Source organism: Natator depressus, chromosome 7, assembly GCF_965152275.1.
Source record: "Natator depressus isolate rNatDep1 chromosome 7, rNatDep2.hap1, whole genome shotgun sequence".
Taxonomy (NCBI): Eukaryota; Metazoa; Chordata; order Testudines; family Cheloniidae; genus Natator; species Natator depressus.
In genome coordinates, this window is record NC_134240.1 from 76,949,449 (window position 1) to 76,973,910 (window position 24,462).

General features: G+C 39.9%; 1 protein-coding gene across 3 annotated transcripts in view; it reads right to left on the reverse strand.

Annotated features, from left to right (window-relative positions):
• RTKN2 (rhotekin 2) overlaps positions 1-24,462 on the reverse strand; it is a 266,798-nt gene that overhangs the window by 5,256 nt on the left and 237,080 nt on the right. For all 3 annotated transcript variants that reach the window (XM_074958848.1, XM_074958850.1, XM_074958849.1), the window contains 5 exons: positions 20,128-20,222; positions 15,942-16,045; positions 13,867-13,998; positions 3,793-3,958; positions 1,219-1,326 (listed from right to left, as the gene is read on the reverse strand). In XM_074958848.1, the coding sequence (XP_074814949.1) occupies positions 1,219-1,326; positions 3,793-3,958; positions 13,867-13,998; positions 15,942-16,045; positions 20,128-20,222 (605 nt within the window). The remainder of the gene's footprint in view (positions 1-1,218; positions 1,327-3,792; positions 3,959-13,866; positions 13,999-15,941; positions 16,046-20,127; positions 20,223-24,462) is intronic.

The window sequence follows — 24,462 nt, forward strand, 5'->3', positions numbered from 1 at the left end:
GGCTGTTTGTAGTTGGGTGGCTTAAGTAAAGCACTCTCAGGTAGCTCAGTTTGGGAGTGTAGCACCACCTGCTGTTGTGTTGGGTGATAACAGGGCCTGGGTGAGGTGGGCTGTGTCCCCAACCCAGGAAGCAGTGTGGGCAGGGCCAGTACAACTGAGTGGTCAGAGGGGCGCAACAGTTTTTCACGGCTCCCAGACTGCACTCCAGGGTGACAACCCGTCACACACAGATCCTACATAAACAACTTTAATAAATTCTTAAAATTTAGATTGTGGATTTGTATTTATTTATGAATGTCATAATTGGTCAGGAAACACTTAAAATTCCTCAGTGATATCTCTAAATATCTGCAGCAACATGCTACAAAACTTAATGTATACCTTCATGTCTTATGTGATTTAGTGTTTTTCTGCTTTGTATTCATAGCTCAAATACAACTTTTTAGACTGTTAAATTAATGCACTGATGCATTATAACTCAATGACCCACATGTCAATTTGAGCATTTTTGCAATTCAGACAGGAGATCAAGCACCAGGCAGGCAGACATTTAAACTTATCCGTATAAAATGTTTTTCAGCCAATACCACATCAGATCCATTAAAATAGAATGACCTACTTCTAGTCTATAAAAACTATTTCTGTAACATATTTTATTAAAATAATCCCCCTGCATTGTATTTCGCTATGCAAAAATTGATGTCTGAACATTGGTACAGCTCAAATCCATTTTAGAGAGATTTTTTACAAGTCTATTTTTGAAGCTTGTTGCCAGCAACCAAACAACTTCTAAGTAGATCTTATATAGCTTGGAAAAAACAGGTAATTGAATGCAACTAGTTAAAGGCATTATTGGTCTGTAGTCTGGACTATTTAAAACCATTACATTTCAATCCTCTGGATTTTGAACTATTTCTATGGTGAACGTTTATTTCTAGCAACAGCTTTTTTGTCTAAATGTTTTTAGGGCTCCTTAATTACAGCTCATATTGAATTTTTTTTTTGTTCAAGGTATGAAAATGTGTTCATTATTTTTGTCCTATTATTAAGAAAAATATTTAATATGAACTCCTTGGTGTGTTTATTATGGTGCTCCATTATATTATCTGACCTTGCCTTTGAAAAATTCAGCATTTTAACACCAAGAGCAGAAGCTATTTGAACAGAGACAACATTGTTTCTGTTACCCTGCAGCTTGAAAAGACAAATCCCACTTACTCATATCATGGTAGACTGAGGTTGCCTCTTTTGTCAAGAACAAAGGTGGTTTCCGTGGTGACATAATCTCAATTTTCATAAATTTTTCACAACAATGTTTCCACTGGCCTGAGAGGGAATAGAGAACAATGATTAGAATGTAAACACTCCACCTTTTAAAGAGTTTTAAGTCATTAAGTTGCATTTGTGAACTACCTATAACAAGCAAATCTGGATAGTATCTATAATGTTGCAACAGTCCTCACTAGATACTGTATGTTCAACTGAAATTTCATCCTAACCCTTAACACAAAGATTATAAGCAGATATTAAACTAAGAGCTCCAATTTAATCAACCCAGCAGTACTATCAGACAGCAAGGCTAAAACCCCATAATTCACACAAAAATCCTCAAATACTAGCCTGTAAGTGTTTACGTCTTCAAATATCAGATAAAACATAACAGTTTAAAGCAAGGAAGCTTCATGCAAGTTATTCATCTGGAAGTATAAGAATCCAGTATACAGCAAACCTAATATTATACCATAGTTATACTTGGAAGTTTTGACTTTAATAATTTTCTTGGCTATCAGAGCACGAAAAGCCTCTTAGCAGTTAACCAAAGCCAAGGAAACCTGTTTCTATTAATAGATTTTGACTTTAAGGAAAATAGGCCCTGCCAGTAAAATTGCTTTTTACAAACTAATCTCTCACTCCCATTTCTTTTCTGACCACATTAGTTTTAAGAGAATTTTAGAACCACCAAGGAACAACAGGCATTTGAATGCCAAGTGACCTAGTTTTTCCCATACCACAAGAAACGGTCTCAGAAAATCCGCTGGTATTCTAATGTTATCTATAATGGGGGGGAAAAAGTAGTCCATTCACCTTTCCCCATTTAATAGAAGGAGGATATACTAGTTTTTACATTGTGGTTTTTCTAATTAATTGTAATAAAGACAGAGCTATAAAAGAAGAAATACAAAACTACAGAATACCCAATTTCCAAAACCCCAGTTTTTCGATTTTATTGGTGTGGTTCCCAATTCAATACTGATACTCTCTATTTACCTGGCTCTGTTTCCCCATGATCTGATGAAGAATATGATTTTTCAGACTCCAGCTAATTTTTATTTTAAACTTAGTCCATCAAATGGTATCTCTATTCTTTATCTACTTATGCATTTAATATACTACATTTAAAGGTGCAGTAGTGGGACGACTATGGGCAGTTCTACACTAGAAGCACTACAGCACTGGTGCAGCTGCGCCACTGTAGCACATCTGGTGAAGATGCTCAATGCTGATGGGCGAATGCTCTCCCATCAGCATAAGGTACTCCACCTCCACGAGAGGTGGAAGCTATGTCGGCAGGAGATCATCTCCCACCGACACAGCACCTGTGCGAAGCGCTTAGGTTGCTGTAACTTGCATCACTCGGGGAGGAGCAAGTTAAGCGCAGATCTGCCCTAAGACTAACCAATCCCTCTGCACACTTCATCCTGTAATATTTGGAGTTAAGTTTAAACAAGCAACACAATATACTACTTAAAGAGACTAAAAAGGCAAGTGAGATTTAACTGTCCTACACCTAGAGAGCATATCTTTTATCTAGAGTAAGAGCAGTGAAGTCACACAGTTTAGCCAATGTCAGTAAGTGAGCTTCCTCTAGAAATCTAAAAGTGAACACACTGAAACATTTCACCACTGGAAAAACAAGACTAGGGAATAAGGCACCAATTATCTCCTGTATCTCTTGAGCAGTAAATCCCCACCTACTATTTTTATTAGCCCTAACCAACAGTCATGTGCGAGATGGGGGGCGGGAAATGCCAGGTATAAAACCTTATGGTCAGAAGGGGTACCAAAACAGAGGAGGTACCACTGGAGTCAAATCATCCCTGACTGCTTAGTTCTATAAAACTGACAACTCATTCACCCAGAGTGCTATCTAAGCAAAAACTGAATCATGGGTGCCATAATCCTACATAGTTGGGCCTCAGTCATTGTGACCTTTTCTATCTGCAATAGTTAATCCAATTTTGATCCAAACCAAATTTTCAATAAACTTCAAAGGCCAACCATCAGCTCAGCATCCTCAGGTTCCTTCTAATGCTTCATACCCAAAGGTTTCCATTTTTCTCAAATGATATCAGGATTCTACAAAATAAGTAACTATATTTTACTACTACAGATGAGGGAAGAATGGTGAGACTCCAGCAGGCCTTTGAAAGATAACCTCATTAAACTGCTTAACAGACCAATCTCTTCTGAAACCATACACAAAGAAAACACAAGAAGTCTATGTCTATTTTGATTTCCTGAGAAAATTCAGACTGGATGTTTCTGGACTTATTGGAATTTATAGGATGCGTTAAAAATCAGAGCCCTGAGGAGGTGACTATGGTTCAGTAAAATACCTCTATTTTTCAGTGGCAGAGAACACACTACCTACTGTGTACATGGAGAACATTTTTGTTCTCTTCATTACAGGTGACAGATTATATATAATTTCAGTTCAGATTGTTCAACATTTCTTTTGATGTTACATAGCTACGTCACTAAAAGGACATGCTGCCAAAACTGCATACTTACTAAGATCATAGAAATGCTGCCAGAAAGCTTCCATCCACCTATGAAGTTCTTCCCTGCTGTCAGCTGCAAAAAGTTGGGTGACAGCCTCTCCATCCACAGGGTTGATAACAGAAAAATTATTAATTCTTTTCTTGGTGCCCTTATCCACAGCACGGATTCTGGTTTCCTACGAATGACAATAAAATAGATTGAGACTCTGGTAATCAGTTATTGCTCCACCCAATCATAAATCTTCATTTCAACATTAATATCACAGGCAGATACAAATTAGGGTATTTATCCCGTGTAGGTTTAGGGGGGTTTTTTTGGGGGGGGGGGCGGGGGAGAGGGGAGGGACAGGACTTATGAAAAGGTAAACAGAATAACTGACAATACAAATTAATTTATTACATAATTATTAAAAGAAAAGGTAACAGATATAAAAGATAAGACAATAAAGCTGAGTTGATGCAGTGTATGTTAAGAGATACACCAAGGATACATATTATAAGTTATTTTTTCCTTAAACAGTTCATCCTGCTGCGGTTCACCTTTCCTCAGTACAGATTAGGGACAGTAAGTTATTCTGTTTCTCAATTCTTATTCTGGTCAACCATATTTCTATAGATGGTATTTAGTTTTCGTAGGATAACAATGGAAGATGTTTCTTTTGGCTGCAGTTGTGCATTCTCAACTGGAACTATTTTAGTTTAGTTTCAGCAAATCAAGGCATTGTCAAATACTATAGTAACAGGAATTTGGAAAAGGAAATGATCCAGTCCAAGCTGAAAGGGATATTTATAGAAAGCTACCCACACAGATCTAATGGAACAAATTTCCAATATTCCAAAATTCAAACTTCAGAGTATTATAAGTCTTACACTTTGCCCTCATGCCAAAAATCCATTTGTTCCTTCAAAAGAAATATTTGGGTATGTAACAGCTTTATTTGGTTAGTTCTGGCTAGGTCCAATTAAAATACTATTGTCCCATAGCATCAACTAAAACAAAGTTCTAACCAACACCATGGAAAGGACTTTGCTGTTTTAATAGTGTTCTTGAACTATGCTGCAGCACTACTCAGCCCAAGGTTTTGCACTGTTCAGGGACATGGTTAAAACAGTTTCAAAATCTAGACTGGACCTAATGGTATTTTAATCATATGTGGGTTCCCTGATATAATGTTACTACAGTGCAAAATAGCACTTGTTGCAATCCAATTAAAAATAGAGGTTGGTCATCATAAGTATTTTTTCTAATGTCAGATACCAAAGTATTTTAAGAGACTAAAAATCTTGTAAGGTGCAGAGTAAAATATTCTAACACACACTTTGACAATAATGCTGCTTTCCATGAAATAAAATATAGCCATTAACCATACTTCATTTACAAGCAAAAAATCTAGATTACACTAAAATGAGACATTGCTTTATCCTTAAAACTTCTTTCACTTCAAACTGATTGAACTCCCCTCCCTGCAACCCATTTCAAATGAATGTTAAACACCCGTTACAGATTTCAAATGTAGAACTATAGAAATTAAGTTATATATTTTGTCCTATGGGAATAATCCCAGTACTGATAGTCTGAAAAACAAAGATTGTTCTGTAGAACATTCTCCAGATTTTTAAATGCATTACTGAGGTAACCATTTGAAATACTAACACAGCTGTTTGTAGCATATCTGATGGATTTGCTCATTTAAATTCTTCTGTCTAAAAATAGGAGGTGAAGTAATTCATCCATAAGTGCTGAACATCCCATTAACTCAGGTAACCATAGATACTGGCAAAAAATTAAACAAAACAAATTAACATTTGACAGGTAAGAACTTCAAGCATACCATATACAAGTTTATTTAATGATGTTTGCTGCAAGGTTTATTCCACAAATATGTTGTTATTTTAAGGAGATAAATTCTCAGGCAACAATCCGTACCTCCCACTTGAGCATTTAAGTAGTGATACAAGATGCCATTAGAGTAATGAGCTGATCAGTTTACCTACCAGTGATGCATTACACTACATGCACATTGTCACCAAAAACAAATACAAAAATGTACCATAAGGCACCATGTTATAATACAATAGTGTTCCTACCTTTCATAGTGTTAAAATTATTGAACAAAATTATGCTACACCCTTGTAAAGGCCAGGACCATCATACTGGTTGAGTTCAGTGTTTCTAGTGTAGGCAATCCTGAGGAGTTGGTATTGCTCCTGTTGGGGACAGTGTTGTGCTCTAAGTATACAGGATACATTTCTCCACCCCTTCAAGAATGTAAGGAAGAGAAATTGAAATTCCATGGCATTGTATGATAAAGCTTAGAACTTCCCTTTCTCACTTCCTCAAAACCAACGTTCCTTCGCCCAGCAGCACCCCTCTCCCAGGAAACTTCTATATGTGAAGGGTTGTTATAAAAGGGAGGACCTTCCATTAAAGGAGCAGTGCCACTCCTCTCCAAAGTCAATCATGAAAAAACTGAAGGACAATGAAGGTTAGCTAAAAAGGTTCATTTCAAAACCCAGAAACTAATTAACTTTCTGAAGTCAAGACAAATGTTAAATAGTCTAGAAACTTTGTATACTCTAAGATTAAACACAATTTATCATTTATGACACACAGTTCATTTTTATTCAAGTTTTAATCCAGAAACAGATAAAGATAGCTTTAAAATCAAAAGAGTGTTTGTGCGCTGTTTTTGTCTGTCATGTCAAAAATAATCTACAATTTCCCCTAGTTTTGTTTCAGGTTGGCAGATAATTATGATTAGACTTAGAACAATGCTCTCAAACTTGTTAATAGTGAAGATCACATTTTACAAACTAGCTCATGGATATCTCCCCTCCCTTTCATCATCCTGAACCACCTCCCTCCCATTTGTAATTACATAATATCCATGTGACAACTACAGTAAATGCCTATGCAGAATAGGAACTTTAGGAAGCACATGATGTATTTCCCCCTCTTGCTTTCTCTGTGAGGACTAGTTCAGAGTAAATGAAGGGGAAACAGACAGGAGGAATAAAAGGTAGACAAAAAAGAAGGGTCCCCACCAGGACTAGCCATGACGCAGGAGACAGACTTAGGTGGTACAAAGCAATGGCCTTGGCCTAAAAGCATCACTGAGATACATGACAACCCCAGGTCATAGGAAATACCCTTAGATAAGAGAAGAATAGGAATGTGTTCAAGGCTGTGCTGATAGGCTGGAGGCATGTCACTAAAAATGTGAAGACAGGTAGGGGGAACCAGCAGGAGAGCAGTCATAGGATGCACTGGGGAACAGGGTCCAGCAGAAGGAACAGGGTTAGTTGATGCCATCGGTCCAGCTTTTACATTTTAGAAGTCTTGGTTGAGCTGGGCCTGCCTGGCCATCCAGCAGGCAGAGCCTGAACCATCATTAGTGCGAAAGGAAGGAGCAGAGCTGGTGAGGGAGTGAACTGGGCAAATCTGCTTTCACCAGGCCAGTGGTAGGGTCCCCTCATGTGCATGTTGAATTGAAAGTGGGGGGAAAGCCACAGAGAAGAGAATGGATCAGATTACTAGTAAGACCTAGTCGAGAAAAGGCCTGCCAACTGGCTGGAGGGACAGAGATGCTCCTGTGAAGCTGCAGAGCTATTTTACTGGAAGGTGCTCCTATGCCTATAGTTCCTGGGAATTAGGCTCCAACAAAATTAATTTTCCAGAGATTTTCCTTTGTGACTACAGTCCTGGGTAGAACTCCCCAGCAGACCTGGTACCGGACACAGTATGCAAATGTGGGCACCTCTGAGCATGAGCAACTCATGACGAGTTTTTCAAATTAGCACAATTGAAAAGCCAGGCCCCAAGGATATGTTAATTATCATGTCAAGTCAAAAGGGGACACTATCATATTTTCAAGTAATATTTTTAAAGGGTAAATGCAAAAGTCCTGCTCAGATTTGACTAAGGCAAATTTCCTTGGTTACAAGGAAAGATTGCTTCTCACTCTAGTTGCTTATGCAACATAAAGTGCTTCAGTGGCATTTATTTGGCAACATAATAGGTTCTATGACGCCTGTTTTGAAAGTGTTGAGACATTCCTGCTCAACAATGTTTGCACTGAAGTCATTTGAAGTTGATGTGATGACTTTCAAGTTAAGGGCTACTTCAAGTTTGGATTCAGAGGGGGAAGGGAATAGTTCTGTTGATGTGAATATTTCTATGGCTAGTTTCTTGTAAGGCTATGTCAAGTTCATTCATTTTAAAGATAAACCATCTTTGAAAGGATAAGGGTAAGAGATCACATCCAGCACTAAGAATAAAAAATGCTATGTATCTTAGCAACTAGAGGAGATTTTAGCTTGAATGTCAACTTCAGAAGTTTTCTCTAAATCTTATTTTTTAAATTGCTATTTCCATACAACAGGGAGAGGAGGTAAAAATGAGTATTGTTAGCTTGATTTTTGCGCATTTAAGAATCTGATATCCAAGACATTTCTAGACAAAACTCAGGAAACATCTATCGGCATTAAAAGAATATTTTCAGTAGACAGTTTAAGTAGAAAGACACTCATATGTGTTTTGAACTGTGAATTTATTTGGTTTTATTTTAACTGAAGATAGAATGAAGAAAAGGAATCTCTCTAGCAGCTTATATACAGCAACCATAAGTGTCTGACATTTTCATAAAAAAGGCCATGGATTTATGTATCGCATACATATTATCTTTGAAGAGAATCTGCATCAAACATGTGGACCAATTCCTGGCAAAACTTCATGAAAATGGATTTTAGGTTGTAAAATGCATTTATAACTTCATGAAGAACAATCACTTTATTAGAATGCTGTAGTTTTAGAAGACAAAAAAATCTCTGACTTCCAAGAAATACAAAACTAGGCTATAGACTAAAATGGTGATCTATAAAGAAAAGCTATAAGGGTGGCCTGAAAGATTCTAAAATATTTTTGCTGCTTTTTTAATGTTAGAAATTCTATTAGTATAATTTTCCCCTGAATGGCACTATGAACAACTAGAGGATGGTAGAACTATGACATTAGAGAAGCCATGCAATTATACCTGATTGAAAGAATAAGTGACTTTTAGTCAGATTGTTTAAATCTGTACGATATTTGGTTTTTTTAAAACACCTATTTAACTCAAATGCTTGAAACAGCTTTGTTAAAGATTCAACACTATTAGAAAGGGTGCCCTTTCTGTTAAGGCTTCACCTCAACAAGTTAAAAGAAAACCTTACTGTAGCCAGGACAAGTTGTAATGTGTTGCTGCTGGTTAAAGTTAACATTTTTAAAACATGTTTTAAGCTAGACTGGACAAGGCTTCAGAGTCAAGACCAAATTGCGTTGTAACACTATCTCCCAACACATTCAATTTGCTTATTTTAGACATGCTCAGAATCTGCAACCGGGTCAACAGCAAAAAATGTTAACTCGCTCTATCCATCTCTATGAGGTGTTAACTACAGTCTTTCAACACTTAGTATTCATTGGAAAGGCCTTCTGTGGAAATAACACTACAAACATACTATGTCTTTGATTATTCGGATAGAGATACTTATTAATTTTAAATATGATATCTTTAAATGATGGTAGAAATGGTATTTAGTGGTAGAAATGGTAGTGCCATCTTTAAAGTACTGAAGTCCTTTTGTATAGTTTGTAAGTTAAGATAGGTTTTATATAAAATTTTGGATTATTAGCAAAAGGAGTTTATTTTAAAAAGCTAAAATATTTCTGAATAACCCTCATTATGATTAAGAGTAAGGCCAAATAACAATGAACAATTAAAATAAAATTGCAGAAATTCCACAGATTTGGGGACAAAGTCTAAGAGAACATTGCCTACATACCCTGCAGATTTGCATGGCACCTCATGTGTAACTTAAAAACTGTGTCATAAAGTATCAGTTTTTCTAAAGGAAAACAGTTTCCATAACTTGCTTTTTTTTTTTCTCCTTGAGGATTTGCGTTGGTTTGACCCGTCTCAAACCAGCAGAAGGAGCCTATGTCCATTGCTAAGAACTTACATGCCACTCCTGGATCAGATACAAGGGGTTGTTTAGACCTGGACTACACTACTGAGCTAGGTTGATGCAAGGCAGGGTACATCAACTTAACTCTAAGTGTCTACACTAAAATTTTGCTCCCATCAATGTAACTCGACCACTACGCTGACTTATGTCCACCTCCGCAAGAGGCATAGCACTTAGGTCAATGGAGTGTCAGTGTAGACACTGAGTTAACAACATCTTTAGTGGCATCCAGGAGCTATCCCACAATGCCCCACCGTGATCACTCTGGTCACGATGTTGAATTCCACTGCCCAGTGGCCAGGTACATGCCCTTCCCCTTTTAAAGCCCCACAAATTTTTGAAATTCCGTTTTCTGTTTGCTCGGGATGGAAAGCTCACCTAGCAACTGCCCAGCTGATCATGCCAGCTCCACGCTAGAGGCGCTTCTGCATGGAGTACACAGGAGATGTTGGATCTCCTGGGTCTGTGTGGAGAAGAGGCTGCGCAGGCACAGCTCTGATCCAGCAGGAGAAACGTCAATATGTACGAGCAGATCGCTCAAGGCGTGAGGGAGAAGGGCTATAAGAGGGACCCACAACTCTGCCACATGAAAGCCAAGGAGCTGCAGCAGCTGTACCAGAAGGCAAGGGAAGCTAACAGTTGCTCTGGTGTAGAGTTGAACACATGCTACTTTTACAAAGAGCTGAATGCCAACCTCGGTGGAAACCCTACCACCGCGATACTTCAGGGAGCTGGAGTCACAGGCCCCAGCCTGAACAGTGGGGAGGTGGTGTTGCATGAGGAAGAAAGAGGGGGAGGCAGAGTATGGGGGACAGGCAATCGGGGGATCTAGTGGTGCAAGGCAGGATGTGTTTTTGACTCCAGAGCAGTCCAGCCAGTCCCTACAGTCCAGCATAGGTGAGCCTGATGGAGGGGAAGTATGCAGTTTGCTTTGATATTTCAGGGACACATCTGTTCATTTACTCTTTTTTAATCAAGCTAGAAGAAATAACCAATAGACGTAGAGTCACTATCTGCTTCTCATTCCCCTGTGAAGTTAGGCAGAAGGGGCCCTGAAGAATAGTTTATGTGCACTGGGATGTTCCATGAATCCTTCATAGAGATCTCGAGGAAACTTTCCTGGGGATGGTTTGCAATCCTCTTCTGAAGGTTTCTGGGGAGGGCTGCCTTATTTCTTCCGCCACAGTAAGACACTTTCCCACACCACTCAGTAATTACTTCAGCAGGTACCATTGCAGCACACAGACTAGCAGCATACAAACCTGGTCTGCAGGAGCTATTCTCTTTCAGTTTCTGTTACTTTCAGGAGAGAGATATTAGCTAAAATCACTTCCACCTGTGGAAAACTGTGCCAATATTCAGTTCAATTGCCCTATCTGCGTATATTCATGCCCGTGAGCCACCCGCCCCCCACCTTATTGTCCCAACTCACCCCCTTCCTCTCAGGCCATACTCAACATGGCTGAGACTACTGCTGTGCTCGATGAATCCCAAGGAAAAATGGGAATGTAGTGCTTGTAACTTGCATGGATCAAGGGGAGTGAGTTCAGTATACCAAGTTTCCATTTATCTTGTGAATACACTCACAATAGTACTTCTGTGCATTGTGTCTTTTGCAGCTAGAAATGTGGCCTTGAGGGTCTCTCCATTCACACTAGTGGAGCAGCTCAGCCAGATAAGGCTAAGGAAGAACATGCATGATGACACGTTCCAAGAGATCCTCCAGACCCAGTGCTCGTGGACAGAATGGACAGGGATAGTGCAGAGAGGAGAAAACGCACAGAAAAAGGGAGAGAAGTGCAGCAGATGACGCTAGCGCTTCTTAAGTGGCAGACAGATATGCTGGAGACTCTTGTTAACCTTCAGGTTCAACAGAACCAAGCTCGCCTCCCTTTGCAGCCTATAGAGAACTGCATTCTGGGACCTACCTACACCCCCTACCCCCACATTCCACATGGCATCCGGGGCTGTTGCACTACCCCTCCCACTCCACCCTGGGGGAGAGTACAGACAATAGCAGCTGCACATGCACTGACCTGTGAGAGACACGGTTGGTGTATTTGTTTGTGAAATGAAAATGACTGTTTTCCCCCCTTCAAAAGTTCTCTTCCCTGTATTTATAAAATTTCATTCAGTTATAAATATGTCCATGAGTTTAGAATAAAAAAAAGTATTTATAGAAACTGACTTCCTCTTTATTAGTTCACAACATATGCTGGGTGGGGCTGACATTCAGATAATAGCAATAGGTGCATTTGCAATGTTCTAATACTACACACACAGCACTCATCACAAGGTTCATATTAGGGTGCAAAAAACCAATGCCAGGCAGAGCACACTACAGCAAGACACATTACTGTGGCTCACTATTAAAAATGTCTTTCAAAGCCTCCCTAAGTCGTATGGCTCCCCGTTGAGCTCTTCTTATAGCCCTGGGATCTGGCTGCTCAAAATCAACAGACAGCCATTTCACCTCCATCCTAGCAGAAACTTTTCCCCCTTTGCTTCACAGATATTGTGAAGCACACAGCAGGCAGCTATAACCATTAGGACGTCTTGTTCCACTGAGGTCTAATCCGGTGAGTAGACAGCGCCAGTGGCCTTTCAAATTGCCAAAGACATATTCAACTGTCATTCTGCATCTGCTGAACCTGTAGTTGAAGCGCTGCTTGCTGCTGTCGAGGTGACCGGTGTACAGCTTCATAAGCCACGGGAGTAAGGGGTAGGTTGGGTCTCCCAATATCACTATTGGCATTTCAACATCCCCAGGGGTAAACCTCTGGTCTGGAAAGAAAGTCCCTGCTTGCAGCATTCTGAACAGGCTTGTGTTCTTAAAGACGTGCACGTCATGCACCTTCCCTGATCATCCGGTGTTGATGTTGGTAAAAAGTCCCTGGTCATCCACCAGTGATTGCAATACTATAGAAAAGTAGCCCTTTTTGTTGATGTACTCTGTGGCAAAATAGGGATATGCATGCCATCTATCCTACCCCACCGCAGTATGGACACCCCATTGCTGCAAAACCATCCACTGTGTCCTGCACATTGCCCAGAGTCACAGTACTTTGTAACAAGATGCGATTAACGGCCCTGCACACTTGCTTCACAGCAACCAGTACAGTGGATTTCCCAACTCCAAACTGATTCCCAGCTGATCAGTAGCAATCTGGCATTGCAAACTTCCACACAGCAATTGTCATTCACTTCTCCACTATCAGTGCAGCTCTCATTTTGGTGTTGCTGGGCCGGAGAGCCAGGATGAGCTCTGCACACAATTCCAAGAATGTTGCCTTGCGTATCTGAAAGTTCTGCAGCCACTGCTCATCATCCCATACCTGCATAACGATGCAATCCCACCAGTCAGTGCTTGTTTCTCGGGCCCAGAACCAGTTCTCCATGGTCTGCAGCTACTCTGTGAATGCCAACAATAACCTTGAATTGTTTCTATGTCCCACAGCAAGCTAGCCTCTAAGGAATTCTCATGTTCCCCGCGGCCCCTCTGGAGGCTCTGCAAATACTGCAGGATCAGGCGAGTTGTGCTCGTTAACATTCGTCACAACAGTGCAGAGCTGTGCAGGATCCATGCTTCTCACATAGATGTCGGACACACAGGTTTGAGGGGCTTTTGAAAAGAGGTGTGAAACATTATGGGATGCAGATAGAATTATGGAATGGAGAAAACTCCATCACAGGACATTGAAACCATGTTCCCAGTCACCCCTGCACAACTCATTTGGTCCCATAAGGCATTGAAACTCTGCCCAAAACACCCTGCGCTATATGGTGGCAAGTTGCACAGTGGGATAGCTACCCACAGTGCACTGTTCTCTGTACCGATGCAAACACTGTTAGTGAGGATGCACACTGCCAACACAAGGAGCGTAGTGTGGACGTGCAAAAATGATTTAATTACTGCGATGCTGTACATTGACATAACTTAGGTTGACTTAATTTTGTAGTGCCCTTAATAGTGAAACAAGGCATATCCCTCACACATGGTTCGTGCAGAGTACTTTACAGCTTGTCAGTTTGGAGCTTGGGACCCAAATTAGACTATGTGAAAAACTGTTAAATTTACCTTGTTGATGGTAACTGTCAAAGCTGGCTCCACTTTAGCTTCAATTTCTTCGGATGTATAATAACAAAAGAGTTTACCACCTCTAAGTACACAGTACAGCCTCCTCCAGTTAGTCAGGCTTCTTACCATTTGCTAAAAGGGAGAAATATTCAATAAGTTACTAGTCATACATTACCTTAACCACCTAATTTATGGATTACTCAACGTTCTATTGAATTTCCATGTGTTACATCTAATTGAGTCCATCTTGTGAACTATTCAGACATCAGACTGTAAGATCAGAGCTGTGCACAACACATTGTCATAAAGGAATGGTTCCTGCAGAATATTTTACTATTTGACTCAAGGACTTAATTATTAGTAACATTCAGCCAAGCCAGAAGTTTGTTTAGCTGAACATCCTTCAGTGTTTTACAGTTTTTGCCACTAATAGTGTCTCATGGTGCTCTTGGAACATGGAATGTGTTGGCTGGCCGATAAGGAAAAAAGAGTAATTTTATTTCTAATGGAATCTACTTTAATGGCTACACTAACTTAGCTGGTTACAGGAAGAGAGCAAGGTAACGTTCTCTCATTTAAAAAATTCTGACTTTAAAAATTAGACATGCAGCTATACATTCCAATTTTCATACCAGCTAGACACTTACAATTAATTGGTCTTTATGCAGCAATCTAGGCTGTTTTACTGATAATCCCACTGAGGAAACATTTGATTATCTTACTCTTAGCCACACAGTGGTTGCCATTAAAAGGTCAGTGTTTATCAGCAGCCACCACAAGATAACAGCTTCCCACATATTTAGAGTAAAAGATACTAGTCCTCAAGATACTACCAGAGGAAACTGCTCACTTTTTAATACCACTGAAAGTCAATTGTTAATATGAGCAACATTCCCTGTAAATTGCACGCAGGCATGGCAGCACAACTATCTTGAATATGCAATACATGTATACAAACTGAGCCACTCAGCTTCAGGTCAGGTGATAGGCACCTGGCCATGCTGCCCACTGCAAATGTGATGGCAGATGGACCAGCTACAGACCAGGTGACTGCTGGGCTGTGGGTAAGAGGCTTATGTAAGATTTTGCTCACGCTTGCAGTGGCTGCAGTTTTGGAGGATGCACCCGTGAGAGGCAGCATGTCACTAGCTCCTTCCTCCTCCCTGCAGGTGGGTGATGAGTTCCTCCTACCTCCCCTCCCCACAAACCCCTAGAATTGGTCACCTCCCTCCAGGCCCCAGAGCCCCCCACTCCTCTGGGAGCATGGGAGGGTGTATCCCGTTATTCTCCCTCGGAACCCTGCCTCCTGTAACCTACTCCCATCATACTACTCCAGGAAGGACGAGGGCCCCAGGAATTTTACCTCTGACCCCTCCGGTCACATCTCCTCTGGGTATCCCCTCACCTTCCCCAACCCCAAGGAACACCCTCCCCGCCGACTTACCAAATTGACTCTCCCCTGATCTCCCCTTACAAATATCCCGAGGCGTTCCACTCCCTCCTTCCCCCACCAAGAAACTCCTGGAAATAAGGGAGTTATTCCAGCTCTGGTGGTGGAATTGATGCTGCCTCCAGGAGCCCTCTCACTCCATGGGGCTGAACAGGAAGGACTCGCCATTTCCACCTGTGAGCTCACCCTTCCCACCCCTGCCCCAGCGGGTTTTGCATCCCTTGGTGTCCCCCACAGGCACTTAGGCCTCTCCCTGTAGTCAGCCTCATGAGATGCCAAAAATTCCTGATTTCCAAGAGGGGTGATCCTGATCCTGTTGGAGCTACTAATAGCACCAGTGAGTTGGGCCAGTGTCAGCCAAATAAACAGGCTGGGTATGCTGTCAGTCAGGGGAGCAGGACCCAGGGGGGTGGAGGGAGGTAGCTGCATTCGGAATCAGCCAAAAGAAAGGGCAACTGAAAACATGGCACATATATAGCTGTAGCAACACAGTGATTCATTAGTTCACTGTAAGCAAAAGTGTAAACTTGTCCAACGACAAATATGTACTGCTCAGTGGAGTTTGCAGAAAATTTAGAGGGAACTTTGGATATTAGAGGATATAAATCAAGTAAGCTCTTTTTACCTGCTGATTAAGAAATCCTGACATCACATCCTTGGCCATGCAGAATGGCTGAGCAACTAAACGACAACACATGTTTCCATATAAGGGAAGCCAGAATGATTCCTCTAAAAGAAAAGTTATAAAGTTATGACTATTGCCCATAAACTCACAGATTAGGGATCTGCATACATTTTAACTTAAGAACATATTAAAGAAGTAAATCTTTTCATATAAGCAAAGATTGAAAATAGGAGTTTGTCCTATTTCTTAACTTTTCATCTCTCTTTGCTATGACTGACAGTTCTACAAACAGCAGTAGATTGGAGAGGCACCATTCTTGACAGTAGTCATGCTGGTTTGTTCTTATGTTCGTAAGTACTTTATAGGTATCTTTAATTATCCTTTCAAACAATTTAGCCAATATTTAAGTTAGGCTCACTGCTCTAATTTTCAGAATCACCACTAGCACCTTCCTTGAAGATAAATACGTTTGCTAGCCTCCACTCATTCAACATAGCAGCTGATTTTAACAAGAGATCGCATATTTTTTCTAGCAATTTAGCCACTTTGTTCTTAATTACTATCAGAACTCTTGGATGAATGCTGTCTGGTCCTGGTGACTTGTTGCTGTTTAATGATTTGTTCCAGCACCTCTTCTTAACACCTTAATGGCTGACCTGTACTATTCAAGAGAAGTATCTCCCCAATAGCCTCTGGGATGAAGCGTGATATAAAAATCATCTCCCTGTTCTCACTCCTTGGTAGCCACATGCAGCCAGACACAGACTCCCTCCTTCTGATATACTGAAAATTTCTTCAGGGTGTATCTTTTGGCTATTTCATCTTTAAATTCTCTTAATCTTTTTAATATTCACCTCACCTTTTATCTGACATGTGCAAGCTCCTTTCTATAGGCTTCACTTGGGTTGGATTTCCATTTTTTGAAGAAGATGCATATGACTTTATTAATCTTTTGAACATTACAATTTAATTATAATAAAAAATGAATCAGAAAGGTAAGAAAAACTAAGTAATACACATGCCATCTATGACTATTATAGTATGTTTAAAACTCTTAGATTCATCATGTAGACTACTTCATTTCCTCACATTTAACTAACCTTTTTTAAAAATGCAAATTCCTAAAATATAGTATAATAGGGCTAGCTATTGGTACAGCCCCTCTTAGAAGAATGTTGAGCTTCATTAAATTGTGGTCATTATTCTTTAGGGGCTGTCATAAATATAAAGGGAAGGGTAACAACCTTCCCGTATACAGTACTATAAAATCCCTCCTGGCCAGAGGCACAAAATCCTTTTACCTTTAAAGGGTTAAGAAGCTCAGGTAATCTGGCTGGCACCTGACGAAAAGGACCAATAAGGGGACAAGATACTTTCAAATCTGGGCGGGCGGGCAAGGTGGGGGGAAGGTTTTGGTCTGTCTATTCTGTGTGCTTGCCGGACACAGACCAAGGAAGCAAGCAATCCAACTCCATTAGAATTAGTAAGTACACCTCTACCCCGATATAACGCGGTCCTCAGGAGACAAAAAATCTCACCATGTTATACGTGAGACCACGTTATATCGAACTTGCTTTGGCCCCCCCCAGTTCCTTGTTCCCTGAACACCCCCTCCAAAGACCCCCCTGTCCCTAATCACCCCCAGGACCCCACCCCCTACCCAACCCCCCTGCTCCCTGTCCCCTGACTGCCCCGCCCCCTATCAGGCACTGACTGGCAGCGGCGGGAAGTGGAGCAACGCGGCCCCAGCCCGCTCCACTCTGCCACCTCCCAGCAGCGGCGCTCCGCTTCCTGCTACCAGTGAGTGCGGGGAGGTTGGGGAAAGGACGCCCCCCGTACTCACCTGTGGCAGGAAATGGAGCACCGTGGCTGAGAGCTGGCGGAGTGGAGCGGGCTGGGGCCGGGCTGCTCTGCTTCCCACCGCCGGTGAATGCAGGGAGGTTGGGGAAAGGACACTCCCCACACTCACCAGCGGCGGGAAGCGGAGCGACGCGGCCCCAGCCTGCTCCGCTTTCCTTGTCCCAGCCCCAGCCATGTCACTGTATAATCTTCTATAATCAGAAATTTCATCTGATATTCTAAGGAATTTTTTCAGGTATAGTAGTATTCCCCTCATCTCTGCAACATAATCTCTATATAGAGGTCCTTTCTGATTTAGTTTAGACCCAGGTATTCTAGTGTTCCATTGACTAACCATTCAGCAACATTTCAGAAATGCTTATTATAAATCAAAGAAATCCCTATTATGTCAAGCTAGGACCAAGCTAGGTTGTGATACTAAGTTATGGCCAACATAAAATGGAATCTAAGGAAAAAAGAGTCAAAAATATTGATCTTTGCTGGGATGCAACAGTAGGGTGCAAGTGTGGAAAGACTCTCAGAGGATATGATATATATCTAGAGAAAATTATGAATTATTAAATATAATAAGCCTGGAAATACAAGATATCATCTTACCTCTTTTCAATAAAAAAAGCTAAAAGAATGAAGTTTTCTTTGAGGGAAAACTGTAAACTTGTATCAGATAAAGATACTATGAGCTAAAACAAAATAATGTCTAGGGTTTGATGCACTTTGAGTAGATGATAGAATGGAACTATTTTCTTTCTGCTTATTATATTACCTGCTGCCATGTTTTCAGCAGCCCCAGGTTAGCACTCTAGATCTGAGGCTGCTGGTAGTTACTTGTGCTGTCTCAATGCTGGGATCTACCTAGGGGCAAGAACTCCTGCTGAAAAGAACTTTTAGTTAGGACCACCAATACAATAAAGCACTTACGCATGTGCTTAAATGCTGTGTTGAATTAGGGCCTAAAAGACCTAATAGAGTTTGAGCCTCTGCTGTTTACTTCCTCTCCTTCTGCCAACACAGGAGGAAGAAACAGCTCTCTTTCCTATGACACCGTTCCTTTCTTGTGAGGAAAGGAAAGAATTTCTATACAGCTATTCCCCTCAAGATTGGAATGAGAATGGCAGCGAAAACTCTCAGGGGCTCTGGGAGACCTTTGTGAGGAGAGAGGGAGATATAATACCTTCACAGCTCCTGGATACTCTATTCCCAGACACTGCAAGACTGCATACTGGGGGAGATGATGCAGGAGTCATTGCAGTGAGGTAGTATTGTGGATGGAACAAATGAACTTGGGGCCGAGTGACTGGACAGTCAGTTAAGTGGATTTTGGGGTGGAGAGATATAGAGATATTGACAAGGCTCTGGAGACCTGGGACGACAAGGGAAATCAAACTAAAGCTAGTGAGATTGAAGGGAAAAAGAACGAAGAAAACAAAGCATAGAGTGGGTTTAAAAAGAAAGGAATAATCAGGTTTAGAAGAGCTCAAAACAACACATGAAAATAGGCAAAAAGAAAATATAACAAGATAAAAAGTGAAATGAAGGATAGGAAATAGGAACCAGAATTATAACAAGTTAATTTTTTAAAAAGAATTGAATGTTAAAATATTGGAATGAAGTAGACATGAGTAGCATGTATGTATACACACTGAAGGCCAAGGTGGAGAAGTAGGGGATGCCCATCTCTAGTGTAGTTCATCTCCCTTCTCTGGATACTGTTTAACCATCCCCAATTACTTCTCTTTTGAGTTTGAATATACTTCTGAAGCACATCACTGGTTTTGCAATAAGCATTTCATCCAATAGCCAGACATTTTCCCATATACCCAGGCTTCCTCATACCCCTAACATGGGAATTACTTATATTTATTTAGGGGAAACACTCTTGCAACAGTCTGCCTGTATATACAGACCATTTCTCTCTTGCAGCCTTTCCACAACTGCTTTATTCACAGCAATACATGTTCCTACCTACCATTTATGACACTAAAAGCATTTCCACAGCTACAGAATAAAGAGTATAGTATTCAGACCACAAAATCCCGACAAGTATTATAAGTATCCCTTATAAGTGATCAGAAGATATTAATGTGGGTAAAAACATTACCCATACATGTGATTAAATTTGGATCTGAACTTTAAGAGAGAAGTTTTACAAGTCTTTTTTCAATTTAATCAGTTATACATAGATGTTTAAATAAAATGTTTTCAACTGTTTAAAAATAAAGTCTTATAAGCCTTTTAGTTTACTAAAAACGGAGATACATGATTTTACTAGCTTTTTTTAAATTTTTTTTTTTTTTTACTTCCTTAAATCAGGACCCTATGTACTTACCATTTCCTGTAACGGTAAGGTTGTGGGTCCTGAAATTGTCCTCAGCACTCTCCAACCCCAAAGTAGTATGTGCCAGCAAACTGTATTTTGCACCACTGATTGTGAAAAACAAGGCAAGGTTTCAATATTTCTACATGACTTTTCTCAGGCAGTTATTAAAAGGAGTCTAGACAGTCCTAGAGATAACATATTTAGATACTGTGGAATGGTTAACTGCCAGGCAGCACCTGTTAATGACCACAAAGTTCAGCTAATCACCAAGAGTCTGCATATGCCTGTTTTAACTCTTTGTGGTATTGTCCCCACAAAATAGTTTGTGTACCTTTTTGAAAATATTCCAGTTTATCATGTATTCACATTGCTTGGGAATAGCCACTCTGAATCACTGATTGAAGGATTTTAATTGTAGCACCAGTTGCCATTAAAGGATTATTTTGTGGGAGAGGCAGGGGTTTTGTGACTGCCATGTTCTGATCTCCATTTACACTACATGCACTAAAAGCAACCCCCATCCTTTCATGTATTTATACCTGCTCCTGTATTTTCACTCCATGTATCTGATGAAGTGAGTACTAACCCATTAAAGCTTATGCCCAAATAAATTTGTTAGTCTCTAAGGTGCGACAAGGACTCCTCATTATATTTACACTAAAACTAACTTGGGTATTCTCTTTTATTTTTATTTCGCATTTATTCCTTGGAACAAACATCTTGTTTGAAAAACTATTTTGTTCACTTCTGTGACCCTTATGCCATTATGTTTCATAACATATTTAGTGCTTAGCCTGCTCAGTTTTCTTATGTTATTCTAAAGGCATCTCTCTTTTTTAAAAAAAGCTGTATAGAGCTCTGCGTTCTACGCTTCGGTTTGCCTTTATAGTGGGGACCAAACCACACGTTCTAGCAGGGCTGTAATATGGTTTTGTAATATTGGTATAACAGTTTGATTCTTTCTATATAGAAAGACCAGGCTATGTGGTAACGCAGAACATTGACAGTAAGTTTTATAGCGTAGATGGATCATTTGACAAATTGCGCTTACAAATCTCAGAACATTTGAGTTTTTGTTCTGGCTTTTATCTAGTGTGGAAAAAAATCATAATTAGAATTCAGCATAGTGCATGTGGAATGCTGCTCTTGAAATGACCTAGTACAAACTTTGTTCATGTTTAATCTTTTTTCAAATACACTTCAGACAGATTAACAGATTTATAGCCCGGCAATGTAATACTTATTCCCCTTGGCTAATGAGTTTAAACTAAGTGAAGTTCACAAGAAAACTGCTCAATACCACTCACTATTCACACTAATAGCTTTAGCATAATACCCTTAAAATATCTTCAGTATAAAGAAAGACTATTGGGTAATAGGGGAAAAGGACAAAAAGCAAAATTAGATTAAGAGATACTTAAAGTTTTGCTCTCCTATCACCTTCTACTCTTACTGAAGTATATGAATATGCTTTTAATAATGTTTTTCTTAATGGCATTGTGGAAACAGGCTCCAAAGAGGAAGCATGAGCTGCCCTGCCCTATCCCTATCTGTAGGAGAGGAAGCCAAAAAATGAAACATAGGTGGCAAGGAGGTAGTGCCTCCATCTGAATACTCAACTACTCATGGCAGTGTTGAGAGAATTAAATGTGATACTGGCATTGTGTGTGTCAAGTATTATTGTTGTATAATCTATTAAGGGGTGGGGGATGGGGGAAATCCTTACATGCCTTAACACAAAAGTGTCAGCATTTGTGTATGCACCGTGATAAACTGTCTCCAAGCAAAAGATTCTCCATAACTAGGTACCAAATATAATGTATAAATCAATCATCTGTGACTATGCTATTTAAACTGTACACAGTTTAGTTTCATCTCATAAAAATTTTTGTACTGATTTTCAAGTTACTTCAAGCATGACTAATTATAGCAGCAACTTTGCCAAAGAAAACAACTACTTCATTTTCAAAATATGTTTTACAGTAATTTTCTAAAATGTAACAGGCATTCCTTTCAGCCAACTTCAATATCATTTCCAAAGTTTTAATTTCAAAAATAAGTACTGATAATGGGCTAATTAGCATTGCTGACAGTGTTTTGTCTACACATTTGAGAGAATTAGCTGACTGTCTTATACTGCAGTTTCTTTGTGGTCACATCTAACCATTCTTGGTCAAATGTCACTTATGGAATAGTATTTTGCAGTTCTATAGCAACCTTCCATCTAACAACCTCAAAGTGCTTTATCAAGCATTATTCACAACATTTGTGAGGTAGAGGAACATACCTATACACTGATAAGGGAATAGAGGCACAGAGGTTAGTGCCCAGATGCTCTGACTGTTCCTTAACCACATGACCACCTTTCCTATCCATGAACATTTGTTCATTTCAGATGCCACCCACCTGTTTCTGAAGATTAAAACCTATATTAGAAACTCACATATTAGTACGCTGATCTGAGTCTGGGTAAAGTATTAGGAAGTCAAAACTAATTCAAGGAAGTCTAACATGCCAGATGTTTATCCTGAAGATGAACCCATAGGGGGATTCTTTCAATCCAACCCAAAATGAGAGAAGATGAAGACATACCAGACTTAAAAAACAAAACAAAACAAAAAACAGTTAATGCAAAAATTCCACAAGCAAGTAAGATTATCCTTTCAGGAGCAGAATGACAGGATTAAAAAACGAGAGGATCCTCCAAATCAAAAATAGAACACTGTAGCTATGCCTCCTCCCAAGCACAGGAAGACAAGTGGAAGCTGATACCAAGTGGGCAGGAACTGTATGTTAGTCCATATATAAGAACAAGAAATATGTCCACAAAGCCCTTGGTGAACATGGAACCTGAATGACTTCTCCAAAGAGAGGCCTTATTTGCTCTTGAATTCAGTAGAGGCCACACTGAGGAGAAAATTGATTTCCAATCACAGCAGGGTAAAAACCCCAAAATGGCTAGAATGAAAGAGATACTGAAGCAGCCAAAATTGAAATTAACAAATCCAAGCTTGCTATTAAAACATTTAGTCATTAGGCATCTTAAAGGAGTTACAAGTCTGAGAACATACTGACTAAATATAGAAATTAGAAGTCTATAATAAATATGCCTTGCATCCAGAAACCACCTTATGTAGGCTTTTGAGGAGGTTCAGGTGTACAGGAGTTTCTGATGAGGAAAGTTTTCCCTTTTGGGTAGGAGAGGGTTGTGGTTTAATTTTGAGTTAGCTACTGGATTTCATCTGGATTATTTTAAAATCCTTTCAAACCACCTAAACAGAAACAAACAAGCACAAAATGCTAAAATATCAAACTCTAAATAAATAAATATCAAGCAAAGATTCTCTAAAAGTTATCCACAACCAGCTGCTACAACACAGTTGTTCCCCAGAATGTCACAGGTAATCACCTAGAAAAGCCGTCAATAGGTATTTTTAATCAACCCTGTTAAAGATGCAAGAGTCACTACTAGATGATATAGGTTGGAAGTGGCATCTCTCAAGGAAAGATAGGAAGCAAAATTTGATAAATTACCATTATGTAAAGAAGCTTTTTACTAAGAATATTTGAGAGATAGTGTGCGCAACTGAAATTAAAACTGTTTTTTTGGGATGAGTGGCTGTGATTTGTCAGTCCCCAAATGTTACTGTTAATAGCATGCAACACTTAAAATTCAGTTTTGCTAGTACTGACTGAGCTATACTAACACTTATTTGGTCACATCTCATTTATAGCATAAGAAAAAAGTTAATAGTGGAAACAGTAATCAATAGTATATATGTATGATGTCAGTGTTTCTTATTAAGTAACTTTCTCATTTCATTATTTGAATATTTACATTTTTAACATTAATGTTCCATTTACTCCTCTCCTGCCCCCTCCCCCTTCCATTAACACATTGAAGGGCATCTCTCCTCTCAAAAGAAAGATAGGAGAATCTATCTCAGGAGGCTCTTAGTCACCAGGAGTCAAGACAGAGAGCTCAGGAGAGAAGAGGGCTATTTTTAGATGGTTTGCTGTTGCTTCTCTCTTTGAAAGCTGTAAACCATATGCAGGTAAATATGGCTAGCAACTAATTTATTTGCTACACCTAAAAACAAAACAAAGCCAGTGAAGGGATGTCTCTGCTTAACTTGGATACATGGCAAATGCATCTAGTTGAGCTAATCACCAGACCTTCTGCAACATACTTCTTTCTAAATTAACCTATTACTCCAAACCAGGCCTACTCAAAACCACTGACGACAATAAAGTTGAAGCAGCTAAATGAACATGCCTAAATCCGCTCACTGTCTTAGCCACTAATGTTCTTTTTAAAACAAGTGTTGGTGTTTAAAACAAATG